This window comes from Aricia agestis, chromosome 4 (genome assembly GCF_905147365.1).
Source record: "Aricia agestis chromosome 4, ilAriAges1.1, whole genome shotgun sequence".
Classification (NCBI taxonomy): domain Eukaryota; kingdom Metazoa; phylum Arthropoda; class Insecta; order Lepidoptera; family Lycaenidae; genus Aricia; species Aricia agestis.
The window spans coordinates 210,045-226,867 of record NC_056409.1 but is presented as its reverse complement, the minus strand read 5'-3'; the positions used below and the strand labels follow the sequence as shown (position 1 = coordinate 226,867).

Below are 16,823 nucleotides of genomic sequence, written 5' to 3'. Positions count from 1 at the left end.
ACACCTGACAACACTAGCGCATCGAAGAATACCACGAGTCTTCGGGGGGGAGTGATGTGGCGGTACCCACAATTCGCCTAACATTCCTGCATCGCGCTATCGAAGTTTGGGCAAGATATATACAACGTCTGAAATGACGTCAGTGGGCTTCGGCCTGACCGAGCATAACACCTCGCCCGGTCGGAAGATTTTCCTTTTCGGCCGCCACTAACAACGTTAAAACCTCGTTAAGGTTGAGACATGCATGTTTGTTTGGAAACATAAAGAATTATTTACTACGGCAGGGGAGATAAGTGATCGCAGTAGACGGGACCCCCACCGACTAGTAGTGAGCGACAACCCTAGATTAAGCAAATTTAACAATAGCTGCATTAATATGTGTGTCCAGTTATACAATAGAATACCGAAATATATCAAGTCGCTCAGCACAAGAATGTTTAAAATTAAATTATATGAATGGATAGCTAACCAGAATTTCTATAGTGTTAAAGAGTTTTATAATAAATTGACTTAATAATATTTTAATTATCAAGATCATATTGACATCTTTTAAATACTTATATATTTATAAAAAATGTGTTAAATTAATTATTATTGTAAACTAAGAATAATGAACTGTAATATGTTATGTAATGTTTTATGTGTGTAGATAGAATCGAGTAATGGGACTAAAAAATATATTAATTATGACCTTATGTGTAGAGGCCCTAAACAGTGATGAAATCAAAACTTTTTCAATTTTGCACGCTATTGTCATAGCAAAACATGCTGCACTGTATCAATAACTGTAACAACCCATGTAACCATGTTTTTGAGCAAATAAATATGATTATGATTATGATTATGAAGGTTGGTTTTAGAATCACGCGGACCGCTACACTAAAATCAGCCTAAAGGAGTGAGCACACTGAGACGGGCAGTGCCGGGGCTCAGCGTGCCGCGGCTCATCGCAAAAATCCGCCTCCATACAATTTGTATGAAAGCGGAAATCCGCTGCGCCCCGACACAGTGTGCGATACGCGCATCCGCTTCCATACGCGGCCCGTTTTTACTAGTCGATTCGACTAGTGAAATTGCGCCGTTACAGATGGCTTCTGTTGACTGGATTGAGTAGTAAGTATAAATAGGTACTTAAATTATTTATCTAATATATTACAAGGTTCAAACACTTACGGATTTTGTCGCGGAGCACTTTTATTAATCCCGACGTTTCGGCTACTTTACAGCGGCCGGGGTCACGGGTGGACTGAGGTGACAGGCATCCGATTTATTGAAGTTCTTCAACTATCCCAAGGATTCATCAATTTTTGTTTGCGTTCCGATCTACGCAGAACGAACTTACAGTGTCATGAAGCGGAGGTTTCCTAGATTTGTGCTTTAGTTTATTTATCACTGGATCCTAACGAAACGTCGGAATTAATAAAAGTGCTCCGCGACAAAATCCGTAAGTGTTTGAACCTTGTGATATAATGAGTGATACTCGCGTAAACCTAAGAAATCATTATTTATCTAATATATAAAAATAAGTCGGTTTGCCTTCCTGAGGCTATAACACGGGAACGCACGAACCGATTTCCAAGGTTTTGCATTCGTTGGAAAGGTCTCGGGCTCCGTGAGGTCTATAGAAAATTTTTTTAGAAAAAACTTCAAGAGAAAAGCAGGAAAACAGGGAAAATAATTTATGGCAAAACGTTCGCTGGGACAGCTATTTTTTTATAAGTACAATAACTAGCTGTCCCGGCAAACATTTCTTTGCCATATAAAGTACTAGCTGTTGCCCGCGACTTCGTCCGCGTGGACTTCAGTTTATAGCGCGCGATGTCAACACCACCGACAAGAACACGCATCGTTCTGGACATCAATCATCATCAACACTCCCCGCCCATCCGCACCACGTCAGCAGACATCAAGCATAACCGGGTCGCCTCGACCATAAGCCGCGTTGGGCGTCCGCGCCGGTCGAACCCGTGTCTGGCTTGAACGGGGCAGCCATAGGCTACAACGAAAAAAAAACAGGGAAAATAATTTATGGCAAAACAACGTTCGCTGGGACAGCTAGTTTTTCATAAGTACAATAACTAGCTGTCCCGGCAAACATTTCTTTGCCATATAAAGTACTAGCTGTTGCCCGCGACTTCGTCCGCGTGGACTTCAGTTTATAGCGCGCGATGTCAACAAAATTGGTGTCAAAAGCTTTTATAAAAAAACCCTGGCACCCCTTAAATCAATACAGCTGTGCAGTGTGCACACAATAAGTACTTCATTTTTTTATATTAAACTTTATATTTTATGCCAAATTTTAAAGCTTATTTAGCCCCCCAATTACACAACTTTACCCATACCTAAACTATTTATTATTGATAGGTTTAGCCCCAATTTCACCAACGTCTGTTAGTGTTAACAGCTTGTTAAAATGTCCTGTCTTCTCTTTCATTCATATGAAAAACGAAACAGCTAACGAACGTGATACTAATTCGAGCATTAACTTTAACAGTCGTTGGTGAAATTTGGTCTTAAGGTTACGTCACTGCCTGCACAGATAAAGTACTGAGTTATTTAATACCGTAGAATAGATATACCAATCGAAAAAAATCGAGACTTACATGTAAGATGATACCACCTCTTATAGAAATACTTTTGAGCAAGCGTCAGCGCGATGTAGAAGATGCACGGCGCCATCTATTATGAATTTTTTGAACAAATTTACGACCCTTACAACACTTTTTTCCAGTAAAAAAGTAGCCTATGTCCTTTCTCAGGCTTTAGACTATCTGTATACAAAATTTCATTACAATCGGTTCGGTAGTTTTGGCGTTTGGCGTGAAAGCGAGACTGACAGACAGACAGACAGACAGACAGAGATACTTTCGCATTTATAATATTAGTATAGATTATGTGCACACTGCACAGCTGTTTTTGGGTATTTTGATTAATTAAGGGCCGCGCTACACCGGAATGGCAGCGGCGAGGCGAGCACTTTCAGCGCTGCCATTCCGGTGTAGCGCGGCCCTAAGAGGGGTACTACTTACCAGGGTTTTAAAAAGTTTTTAAATTTGACACAAATTTTGTTGACACCGCGCGCTATAAACTAAAGTCCACGCGGACGAAGTCGCGGGCAACAGCTAGTTATGAATAAAAACAATAATATATAATAAAGTAGGTATGATTAGTTCTGTTACAATAATGAAGTAAAAATTAAAACGCCATCTGTTTTCATATATTAGAATTAAAATGTTGATTGCATTGATATATTTTCTGGATGGAATATAGGCCAACACGGTACACTCGAACTCCTTAGAAATGCTGTAGGAGTTCTATAAGATAAGATAGATTGATTATTATTATACCAAGTGATAATATTATTAAACATAATATTATAACGTATTAAAAACTATAAACAAAAACATAATAACTAATAAGTATGATTAGTTCTATGTTACAATGAAGTAAAAAATAAAACGCCATCTGCTGAATCGTATTAGAACTAAAATGTTCATTGCATCGATATATTTCTGGATTTTTTATAATATTATACATAAAATATATTTAAGATTTTTAAAATATTATTTTAATACACATCCAAGACCCAGGAACATTGAAAACTTTTTGTTCCGCCTGCGGGACTCGAACCCAGGACCCCCGGGATGAGCGCTGGCCACGCGCAATGCGAATTAATTTTCATCGATATTTTCATGGAAATAAGATATTTTCCCACATCAAAATGTAGCCTATGTCCTTTTTCAGACTCTAGAATAACTGTGTACAAAATTTCATTGCAATCGGTTCAGTAGTTTTGGCGTGAAAGCGAGACAGACAGACAGACAGACAGAGATACTTTCGCATTTATAATATTAGTATAGATTTCACCCGAATTATTTTATTGAAGTGACTAAATAAGTATGTCACCATGGCAACGTCCATCGCTATCCCGTCGCACAAACAATGGTCGCCGTCAGTCTCGAGTTGTAACAATTTACTATTATTTATTCAACAAATGCACTTATCAATATAAAAGTACCGAGTAGCCGATTCTCAGACCCACTGAATATGCATATAAAATTTGGTTAAAATCAGTAAAGCCATTTCGGAGGAGTACGCGGCCTAACATTGTGACACGAGAATTTTATATCTATGAAGAAGATAAGATTACTTACAATAAAACAAAGGTTGACCCTCTCTATTAAGATTTAAGTGCAATGACTTAAAATATTATAATACGTTTATATGTTTGACGTAATATCTAGTATGAAGTAGTACTACACACTAGTAGGAGTATAGACTGTCAAAATGTGAAGAAATTAAAAAGTGGCAACATCGTAGTGTCATCCCTTTCAAATCAATCTCAGAAAATAGGGATGATACTACGATGTTGCCACTTTTTAATTTCTTCACTTTTTTGACAGACTATAACATCCATTGCCAACATTACACGATCTACACGCTCAAGTAAGGCTGTTTACATACGGCGCCGCAGCGGCAGCGTTTTTCGCCGCCGCGCGTACTGCGGCGTACAAGGGCCCATAGAAATACAAGGATTAGTATGCAGCGGCGCTGCCGCTGCCGCTGTGGCGGTGCCGCTGCCGCTGCGGCGCGTGTGTAAACACGCTAATTACATAATATTATTATTAATTATTATTAGTTTGCGTCGAAGTAAGTAATTTATTTTTGACAGTGTACATCCTACAGAATACATAACTCGCTTAGACAACAACAGACCAACAAAAAATACTTATAACAAACACGTCTAAATAAACTCGTTTTAAACTAAAATAAAATAACATTCGTTCGTAGGTAGGTACATACGAATTACGAACATCGAGGCGTTCCCGACACTAGCGAGCGCGCATCGCCATGGCCCGTGTAACGTGATGGCCGGGGCCGGACGCCGGTGCCGCGCGACCGCGGTGCGACGACTGACGAGGGCGCGCATCGGCATTTAGCCTTTTTCAGTAAAGTCTTCCAGAATTTAGATAGCAGCTGGCGAAGTAAGCTACAGTTACACATGCTTATTTAAAGCACGCAGCAGGCTTAAACCGAGCAAATGCTGATTACGAGCATGTGTGGCCATGCATTGCACAAAATACGCATGCTTATTTTGAGCATGCTCTAAAATCGACAGGCGTGCGATTTTCGGAATGCTACCTGCGGCGCCGGTGGCGGGGGGCGTGGTTTAAGTAGATACGTCATACGTGTTGACAGGTTTGTGGTAGTATCGATCAGTTTTTCTCTTATAATAAGCATGCTTAATAGAAGCAAATGTATCGAGTTCGAACATCATGCTTGTTTTAAGCATGCTGGCTTTGAGCATGTGTAACTTTCCCTTAAAGGAGTGAGTCCCTTTAAGCGGATTTCCGCTTGCATACAAATTGTATGGAGGCGGATTTTTGCGATGAGCCCCGGCATGGGCCGTCTCAGTGTGCTCACTCCTTAAGGTAGCAACTGTGCGGGACGCCCCGCGCGGCCACCGCAGCGAGTAACAACACGCGGTGGCCGGTGACGCGACAGTCGGGAGTCGCGCGGTGCGGTCCTCGCTCGAGGAACGCAAACGCCTAATTTATTAATGTTCAACTGTCAAATCTGTGAATAAATTTTAAAGAATACAACATTATTTCATAAAATTTCAGATCTCCAATGTAACATTATTATTATTTTAATTAAAATATAACTATGACGCCTAAAAAAGTTCCTACTTAAATGAGATGCCATGTAGATTCGAAATCGAAAATAGTATAAATTACACAACAGTGAACAGACCCGTGCCCACTTCATTTCGCATAATACGGAAATATTTGGTTATTAATATTTACAACGATATCCACTAATTACATCTATCACAAATGTTTGTCCTATGTGCAGTGGAAGACTTAGTCGAGACTATTATAATATCAGAGATAGTTCTCGGATAGTTTCTTCAAGGATAGTTTCCCCTTTTTGTGGTTCCTTATACAAAGGGTAAAAACTTCCCTAGCTACCTTCAAAGGGCTATGTTTCAAATCGCTAACTAGTTGGACGTTGAGTGACGATTGTTCAATCAACGTTCGGCAGAGTCACGGAACCAGATGACTGTGACATAATGTACATATATGTTATGCTCAAAGACCGAAAACACTCAGTGAGCGAAAAAATGGCTCACAACGCGTTGTGTTCACAGTGAAACGGACCTAATGAAAACGGCCACGACGCGTTCTGATAATTACAGAAATACCACATAGCGAAATTCGTGTCGTGGCTGACGTGCTATTCGACCACAACGCGTTGTGGTAATCGAGAAAAGCCGCATACACAAGAGCACTCTGGTTTCAATGAAACCAGGCCAGTTACGCAGGGTAATTTTATAGTGCCCAAGTGCGTGCGCAATACACAAGAGCACTGTTACGCAGAAGTAATTTTATAGTGCCCAAGTGTGTGCGCGTGTAAAAAGTCGGTCCTGGACCTGATCTCTCGCCAGACATGTAGGTCTTCCGCTCCATTGGGTTATGAGAGTAAATTGTGCTCTTGTGTATTGCGCACACACTTGGGCACTATAAAATTACTCCTGAGTAACTGGCCTGGTTTTATTGAAACCAGAGTGCTCTTGTGTGTTGCGCACACACTTGGGCACTACAAAATAACTCCTGCGCAACTGGCCTGGTTTCACAACGCGTCGTGGCTTTTCTCTATTACCACAACGCGTTGTGGTCGAATAGCACGTCAGCCACGACACGAATTTCGCTATGTGGTATTTCTGTGATTACCAGAACGCGTCGTGGCCGTTTCACTATTACCACAACGCGTTGTGAGCCATTTTTTTCTTTTACTGAGCGTTTTCGGTCTTTGAGCGTAACATATATACCGATGCACACATCAACGGCAGTAACTATATTTAGTTGTAAGTGTAATATACTGCTTATAAACCTATTGCAAAAGTGTCGAGTTGCGAAAGGTGACGCAGCGGGGGAAGACAGGAGATTTCAGCGCGACGCCGCTTAGTTCAGCGCGACGCCGCTTGACTCAGCGCGACGCCGCCTAATGCAGCGCAACCGGAGCGGGCGGCGGGTCCAGCGCGCTCAGAGCGATGCCCAGCTGTCCCAGGTAGTATGTAGACATCACCACCACCTGCGCACCGTCACACCGCTCAGCACAACTCACACCAGGGTACCACATTACTTACATTAGTGTTTAAGTAAAGAAAATCGTATGAAGAAACTGTAATCAACTGTTTGTTTCCTCAATATTATTCTGACCTGCTTGTAGGGCACGCTGCCTCCGAAAAGGCTGTAGCCTAGCACGGCGTCGGAGAGCAGAAATAGCAGCGCGCCGGCGCGCTGGCGGCCGGGCCGCGCCGTCCCGCGCCATGCCATCGCCGCTAGCAGCAGCGCGTACGCGCGCACCGCCGGCGCCAGGGCTTCGGGCGGGCGCAGCGCCGCGCCGACCGCCGCCGCCGCCGCCAGCAGCAGAGCCCCGCGCCGCCAGCGCCGGGGCCGCCAGCCGAACGCGCACAGGTAGGCGACGTGCGCGGCCGCGAACGCGCCCAGCCCCAGCGCCAGCTGCGCCTCGCCGTCCCAGACTAGCAGCGCGTCGCCGGCGACCGACAGCGCCAGCCCCGCGCACACCGCCCGCCCGTACCCGCGTCTGCATACGTACATACATGGGCGTACCGAGGGGGGGGGGGGGGGCAGTACCCCCCCCCCCCCCCTGGATTTTTATCTATAAAAATTAAGAACGAATTTTTGCAATTTGTTTGCAATACAATATTTTTCCAACTAAAAATTATTAATTTTTTATTCTTTTTGCCCCCCCCCCCTGGCCCAGAACTGGGTGATTTGCCCCCCCCCCCCAGGCACCAGAACCTGGGTAATTTGCCCCCCCCCTGGCACAGAACCTGGGTCCGCCCGTGCGTACATACATCATGGTATGACTCTGTACAGTTTTAGCAAAACATGAATATATTGGCGGATATTATCTAGTTAAGCAGCAGCAGTTAAGTTAGTGCTTCAGTTACATACTATAAGTATTATATTTATAACTCATAGCAAAATGTAATTTGAGAACAATAGTGTGAAACATTCTAATCCAACAATCCAGATAACCTTGTTGTTTATAATGTGAAGGGCAGTGAACTCCACAATCCTCACTCAGCTAATGAACTCGATATAGGTACCTAAAGGATATTTCCTATCTGTACTGTCCTATTATTATTAATTATTATAATAATATTAAGGAAGGCATTCCTTGCTTATTGGCAATCGAATGCCGGATCTTTAAGAAGCATGCAAAATGTTATTAAAGACACCATTGTCCTGAAAATGATATAGAAGGAAATAACATTAATGCATAATAATATTTTTGAAGCTCTCTTACTGTGATGAAGGAGCGTCTCGTGTGCGCAACAGCACGCAGACCAGGAGGCACAGTATCGGAGCACACTTAAGGATCGCTGTTGACAGAGATGGGGTTCCACCTCCCACCACAAAATATACACACACTGCTTTGAAGAACGGCACCAACCGTCCATTGATTCCCAAGCCTTTTACCTACACAACATTAATTAAAATATGATATATTATTATAGAAGAGTCTTCAAAGACATTAATACATCCTACATCTGTTTTAGAAATACTTTTGTAGATTATTTTAAGAGTCAAGAGTTTTAATTTTATAAGAATGTACTTACGAAGTTAGTTGGAGACACCATGATGATATTATGTTATTAATTGCTATGATATTTTATTACCTATATTAAAATATCATTGATTATTTGTGTAAAATTAACTTTTACGCAGATTACTTGCCACTATGCTAAGCAGTGTAGCAAAGACCTGACTAATTTAAAATTGTCGGCAAACAACGTTGATTTTCAAGTCGACGTACGTTATACGTAGGTACCACGTACTACGTAGGTACCTACGCGATAATATCTTCTTCATCAAAAACAACAACCATTACCACAACAACAACAAAGTGATGACTGCACTTGACTGTCGAGTGTCGACTGAAGCCATCACAGATGACAGATCACAGACTGAACTGTCAACTGAGAACACTGATACCAAAGAGAATATAATTCCATACTAGCTGTTGCCCGCGACTTCGTCCGCGTGGACTTCAGTTTATAGCGCGCGATGTCAACAAAATTGGTGTCAAAAGCTTTTATAAAAAAACCCTGGTACCCATTAAATCAATACAGCTGTGCAGTGTGCAAACAATAAGTACTTCATTTTTGTATGTTAAACTTTATATATTATGCCAAATTTTAAAGCTTATTTAGCCCCCCAATTACACAACTTTACCCATAAACTATTTATCATTGATAGGTTTAGCCCCAATTTCACCAACGTCTGTTAGTGTTAACAGCTTGTTAAAATATCCTGTCTTCTCTTTCATTCATATGAAAAACGAAACAGCTAACGTGATACTAATTCGAGCATTAGCTTTAACAGTCGTTGGTGAAATTTGGTATTAAGGTTACGTCACTGCCTGCACAGATAAAGTACTGAGTTATTTAATACCGTAGAATAGATATAACAATCGAAAAAAATCGAGAATTAAATGTAAGATGATACCACCTCTTATAGAAAGACTTTTGAGCAAGCGTCAGCGCGATGTAGAAGACGCACGGCGCCATCTATAATGAATTTTTTGAACAAATTTACGACCCTTACAACCCTTTTTTCCAGTAAAAAAGTAGCCTATGTCCTTTCTCAGGCTTTAGACTATCAGTATACAAAATTTCATTAAGTACAATCGGTTCGGTAGTTTTGGCGTTTGGCGTGAAAGCGAGACTGACAGACAGACAGACAGACAGAGATACTTTCGCATTCATAATATTAGTACAGATTATGTGCACACTGCACAGCTGTTTTTGGGTATTTTGATTAATTAAGAGGATTCCACACCGCCCTTTTTTCCATACAAACGTTGTCCCCTGTTTCCTCCCTGGATAATGCTAGTAGAGTTATATTTTTTTTCCTGAATATCTACGGCCACTAATACAATGTCCCTATGTTTCATTTTTTTTTCATAATTTAATTATTAAATAAGATATGAACGTTCAAAAACCCAAAAAAATGGCCAGATTTTCCACTGTGTTCAAACGTCCAGAAAACAGATTTGGCTAGATTATACAAAAAAAGCAAAACATAGGAACACAGCTCAAGCCTTTTTTTAATCTTTAATGAAAAAAGTACTTAAATCGGTTAAGTTTTGGAGAAGGAATCAGGGGACAACGAATCGTTGATTTTCTGGATTTTCTGCAGTTGTCTCTATCGCGTTCTGCGGTATAGGCTTGAGGTAAGGGAGACAGCTATAGATATTACACGTACTTTTTTTTCATTTCTCTAGCCGCTGTTGTATCCTCTTAAGGGCCGCGCTACACCGGAATGGCAGCGGCGAGGCGAGCACTTTCAGCGCTGCCATTCCGGTGTAGCGCGCTGCGCGGCCCTAAGAGGGGTACCACTTACCAGGGTTTTAAAAAGTTTTTAAATTTGACACAAATTTTGTTGACACCGCGCGCTATAAACTAATGTCCACGCGGACGAAGTCGCGGGCAACAGCTAGTTATGAATAAAAACAATAATATATAATAAAGTAGGTATGATTAGTTCTGTTATAATAATGAAGTAAAAATATAAAGCGCCATCTGTTTTCATATATTAGAATTAAAATGTTGATTGCATTGATATATTTTCTGGATGGAATATAGGCCAACACAACACACTCGAACTCCTTAGAAATGCAGTAGGAGTTCTATAAGATAAGATAGATTGATTATTATTATAGCAAGTGATAACATTATTAAACATAATATTCTAACGTATTAAAAACTATAAACAAAAACATAACAACTAATAAGTATGATTAGTTCTATGTTACAACGAAGTAAAAAAAAAAGCGCCATCTGTTGAATCGTATTAGAACTAAAATGTTCATTGCATCGCGTCGATATATTTCTGGATTTTTTATAATATTATACATAAAATATATTTAAGATTTTTGAAATATTATTTTAATACACATCCAAGACCCAGGAACATTGAAAACTTTTTGTTCCGCCTGCGGGAACTTTTTGTTCCGCCTGCGGGACTCGAACCCAGGACCCCCGGGATGAGCGCTGGCCACGCGCAATGCGAAGTAATTTTCATCGATATTTTCATGGAAATAAGATATTTTCCCACATCAAAATGTAGCCTATGTCCTTTCTCAGACTCTAGAATAACTGTGTACAAAATTTCATTGCAATCTATTCAGTAGTTTTGGCGTGAAAGCGAGACAGACAGGCAGACAGACAGACAGATAGACAGAGATACTTTCGCAGTATATTTCGCAGTATTTATAAGTCGCGGGCAACAGCTAGTTATGAATAAAAACAATAATATATAATAAAGTAGGTATGATTAGTTCTGTTATAATAATGAAGTAAAAAATAAAGCGCCATCTGTTTTCATATATTAGAATTAAAATGTTGATTGCATTGATATATTTTCTGGATGGAATATAGGCCAACACAACACACTCGAACTCCTTAGAAATGCAGTAGGAGTTCTATAAGATAAGATAGATTGATTATTATTATAGCAAGTGATAATATTATTAAACATAATATTCTAACGTATTAAAAACTATAAACAAAAACATAATAACTAATAAGTATGATTAGTTCTATGTTACAACGAAGTAAAAAAAAGCGCCATCTGTTGAATCGTATTAGAACTAAAATGTTCATTGCATCGTGTCGATATATTTCTGGATTTTTTATAATATTATACATAAAATATATTTAAGATTTTTGAAATATTATTTTAATACACATCCAAGACCCAGGAACATTGAAAACTTTTTGTTCCGCCTGCGGGACTCGAACCCAGGACCCCCGGGATGAGCGCTGGCCACGCGCAATGCGAAGTAATTTTCATCGATATTTTCATGGAAATAAGATATTTTCCCACATCAAAATGTAGCCTATGTCCTTTCTCAGACTCTAGAATAACTGTGTACAAAATTTCATTGCAATCGGTTCAGTAGTTTTGGCGTGAAAGCGAGACAGACAGACAGACAGACAGACAGACAGACAGACAGACAGAGATACTTTCGCATTTATAATATTAGTATAGATTCATTGGAATATAATCACTACGTTAGCTGGAATTAATATATACTACGTACCATGGAATTAATATATATATTTATTCCATGGTAATTACTCTTTGTGACTTATGACTTATGAGTTATGACTTTCGTGAGTTTAATAATCGTATTTCGCAAAGTATTATACTTATATTAATTCCATGCTTCGTTACTCCTACCGGAGAAGAATGTCAACTCCATTGGTCAATTCATAGATTAATAATATAAGTAGATGGATTCTTAGCTCGCCAGCGCGTGGCCATTTCATGCTTGTGTGCAATTGCCATAGTGTGCGTGTAGGGATGGGCGTATACTTATCGATAAAAATATAAAATTTTAGGACATCAAAAAAAGGAGGTTATCAATTCGACCCGCATGTTCAAAAGTATATGAAAATACTTTTATATAAATAAAATATTTAATTATATAATTACTTACACAAATTGTTAAAAGTATACATAATATGTATACTCCATAAGCCAAGAAGGCTTGTCCGGAGTGTAATATCAATAAAATCAACAGTTTTTATAAGAAAACAACAGAAGAACACAAATACTTTATTATACTTAATTACTATTAAACAGCAATTTTGTAAAATAACAATTAATACGTATTATCGAAGAAATAAAGACGTTAAAGCATTGGATACTCGTGACGGGACACATAATAATATAATGTGTCCACTGTCCCAACACCAGTGTCCGATCTTTCAGTCAATACAATATGCCATACAGCATTATACATGGGAGAGCCATGCTTTGGCACGAATGGGCCGGCTCGACCGGAGAAATACCACGTTCTCACAGAAAACCAGCGTGAAACAGTGCTTGCGCTGTGTTTCGCCGAGTGAGTGAGTTTACCGGAGGCCCAATCCCCTAACCCCTACCCTATTCCCTTCCCTACCCTCAACTATTCCCTTCCCTTCCCATCCCTACCCTCCCCTATTACCCTATTCCCTCTTAAAAGGCCGGCAACGCACATGCAGCTCTTCTGATGCTGCGAGTGTCCATGGGCGACGGAAGTTGCTTTCCATCAGGTGACCCGTTTGCTCGTTTGCCTCCTTATTTCATAAAAAAAAAAAAAACATGTAAGGATCGGACACCGGTGTTAGGACACATTGTATAATATTACACAGTACACACGTATTAAAAATTATAAATTAAATGAAAATGAAAAATATTCAAACATAAGGTTTAATTGAATATGTTCTTAGTCGCAGCTTTTGAAGTAAATATAACATTAACTTCCATATAGGTTCCCAATTGTCATCATCATCACATTGATCTCTTCTCTAGGAGCATTTCTTTAACCTGAAAATAATTTGTTTATTAGTATCAATATTCAAAAAGTATTTATTCCATTTTTTGCACATTACAAAATTTGGACATGTCAAGATTTAAATGAAAAAATATGAAATTAGCAATTTTTAAATATGGATTACGGGGAAGGTTGTCTGCTTTATAATTATTGGACTCTGTTTAATGACTGCATTTGTGTGTCATGCTACAAAAAATTACGTATTGCGATATGAATGCAGTCATGTTCTTTAGATCATTTAAAATGGCATCCATAACTTAAAAAATGTGGGTTGATCCACAATTAATGACTGCGAGTACATACGAGTATTGAATACTTAAATCCATATTATAAAAATATAAACTTTAGCTAACCTTAGTATGCCTCGAGAATTATACTGGAAACAGTTGACAACAGTCTCCTTAACGGGGGGGTCTCCTGTGGGTGGTAGTGATAAGGGGGATTTTCCTCACTTAAATCCCTCCTCACTCCATCTCACCACCAGATTACTCGGTTATAATCTAAACTTAAAAATAATATTATCTTCATTATAGGTCTCTCCGTCATCAGTCATCACCATCATATTGAACTTTTCTTTAGAAGCATTCCAAAAACCTAAAAAAATAGTTGGTTTAGTGACATTAAATGAACTTAATACTATAAAATATATACATATTATAATATTGTATACGGGGCAATATGCTTTATGTAAGTTTTTCATACTTAACCCATCAAGCCCCAAGCGGAACCCAGGTGCCGCATAACAACTGAATATCTATTGTGTCTGGTATTTATTAAAAACGGCCACGGCTGGTCACCGAGGGGTCAAATGACCAAAACCCTCCACTGCACCCACTATATGTCTGCACCTATAATGTGAGATCCTTATTATCAAATGAAAGATTTTTAGAGTTTCAAGATGCAATATCAACAATAAAATATGACATTATTGGCCTTGCCGAGATACGTAGAACAGGTTATGAAATATGCGAAGGTAAGGACCATATATTCTGTTATTACGGAGAGACGAAAGGCAAATATGGTGTTGGTTTTTTGATAAAAAAATACCTTAAAGGAAGCATAGAAAGTTTCATTGCCATTTCTAAAAGAATATGCATATTACACCTAAAAATTGGAAATACAGACTTATCCATAATACAAGTCTATGCACCAACAATTGATGCAAACGAAGGAGAATTAAAAGATTTTTACTCAAAAATATCAGAATGCCTAAAAAAGTGTAGCAAAAATCTAATAATCATGGGCGACTTCAATGCTAGAGTCGGCACCAAACAAATTGGCGAAGAAAATATACTGGGCATGTCATGCTTTGGAAAAAGAGATAAAAGAGGTGAAACTCTACTACAGTTTTGCTGGGAAAATAAACTTTTTGTAATTAACAGCCTATTTAAGAAAAATTCCAAAAACTTGTGGACATGGCTCTCACCAAAAAAGAATAAGAGCCAGATTGACTACATTCTATCAAACAAGAAAGAATATTTCTCCAACTTTGAAATTATCAACAACTTAACATTTCCAAGCGACCACAGATTGTTAAGAGCCACACTTTTGACAGGCAAGCATAAAAAAATCAAGAGCCCAATACAAAAACAAAAATTACACTCTAAGCACTCAGGAAGAACAAGAGCAATTCAAAAATACAATTATAGAAACCCTTAAACTTGTTAGTAAAAGCAAACAGAAACAATCTATTTTGTCACAAAATACAAAAACTCTAATTAAACGAAGGCAAGAACTAACTAAGAAAAACAACTTAACAACAGAAGAAAAAAGAGAGAAGTGTTTCTTATATAAAAACATTTAAAAAATTATAAAACAAGAATACCAAGAATATAGAATATCAACTATAACAAAACACTTAAATAAATCAGGAAGTATGAAAAAAGGTCTGAAAGAATTGAACGCAAGTAAAAAATGGGTACCATGCTCACAGGAAAGCTCACAAAAAAACAAGAAAACATTCTATAGAACAGAAATTGTTAACATTGCTACGGAATTCTATAAAGACTTATACTCTATAAAAACGATGCTCCAGCCAAGTGTTTTATCATCAAACCACAACAATCACAGCACAGTCAAAAGATTTACGTTCAATGAAATTGCCTCAATGATAAAACGGCTAAAAAAGGAAAAAAGCAGTGGACTAGATGGAATACCTAATGAGGCAATCCTAGCAGGAAAACCCACTCTAGTTCCTCTTCTAACCACCCTTTTTAATATGATATTAGACACAAAAACAATCCCCAAAGAATGGGCAAAATCCAACATAATACTTTTATATAAGAAAGGAAACCCTAACTGTGTTAGTAATTATAGACCAATCAGCCTACAACCAACCTTATAACTACTTTTCGCATCTGGCATAGAAAGACGCCTAGTAGAATATACTGGAAAAACACTAACCAGTGGAACAAGCGGGATTTAGAAGCAGCTTCTCGACGACAGACCATATCCACTCTCTGGAAATTGTAATAGAGAAATATCAAGAAATGAAGAGGCCGCTATATCTAGCATTCATAGACTACGCCAAAGCATTCGACTCTATTTCCCATGACAGCATATGGAGAGCTTTAAATGAATGCGAAGTCCCATCAGAAATCATAAATCTTATTAAAGATATATACCAAAAGAGCAAGAGCAAGGTAATACTAGATAGAGCCGGACCAGAAATCGATATACAGAGAGGTGTTCGTCAAGGTGACCCCTTGTCGCCAAGAATTTTTATAGCTGTACTTCAAAATATAATGAAACCACTGAAATGGGAGAAAAAAGGTATTAACATAAATGGAAAATATTTGTATAATCTGAGGTTTGCCGATGATATAGTTATTTTTTCAGAGAAAGCATCGCAACTACAAGAAATGTTAAAAGAGATTCACTTGGTGAGCTATACTGTTGGACTAGAATTAAATACTTCAAAAACAAAAGTTATGACGAACTCTATAGAAATACCCATAAAAATTAACAATGCTCCAATAGAATATGTGCAAGACTATGTTTACCTCGGAAAACAAATATCGTTCAAAAAAACCAGACATAAAGAAGAACTTAACAGACGAATAAACACGGCCTGGAAGAAATTTTGGAGCCTAAAAGAAATCCTGAAGTCAAATGCACCAATTAGACTAAAGAAAAAGGTTATGGACTCTTGCATCCTACCATCTCTTACTTATGCATCGCAAACATGGATCTATAACAAATTCACAAAAAATAAAATAATTACAACTCAGAGAGCCATGGAGAGCAGTGTGCTGAGACTGAGACTGAAACACAAAAAGAAAAGCACAGATATAAGACACATCACAAATGTAATAGACGCTCTAACACACTGTAAGAAACTTAAATGGAAATGGGCTGGACATGTAGCACGCATGAACGAAAACCGTTGGGCAAAAATTGTAACC

General features: G+C 38.8%; 1 protein-coding gene across 1 annotated transcript; it reads right to left on the bottom strand.

The window, feature by feature from the left end:
- Positions 1–6,783: 6,783 nt before the first annotated feature.
- Positions 6,784–8,954, bottom strand: LOC121726175 (lysoplasmalogenase-like protein TMEM86A). The gene is made up of 5 exons (XM_042113408.1): positions 8,738–8,954; positions 8,654–8,693; positions 8,341–8,513; positions 7,224–7,611; positions 6,784–7,095 (listed from the first exon to the last, which is right to left on the bottom strand). Exons 2-5 carry the CDS (start codon positions 8,672–8,674, stop codon positions 7,006–7,008), a joined length of 672 nt encoding a protein of 223 aa, XP_041969342.1. The 5' UTR covers positions 8,675–8,693; positions 8,738–8,954; the 3' UTR covers positions 6,784–7,005.
- Positions 8,955–16,823: the final 7,869 nt, after the last annotated feature.

Excerpts from the sequence above, each read along its gene's own strand:
- LOC121726175 (XM_042113408.1), bottom strand. The coding sequence starts at position 8,674 with ATGGTGTCTCCAACTAACTTC. Across the intron at positions 7,612-8,340 it reads CGAGACGCTCCTTCATCACA|ACGCGGGTACGGGCGGGCGG; the intron begins GTAAGAGAGCTT and ends GTACGTATGCAG. Across the intron at positions 7,096-7,223 it reads GCAGCGTGCCCTACAAGCAG|GTGGTGGTGATGTCTACATA; the intron begins GTCAGAATAATA and ends GACGGTGCGCAG.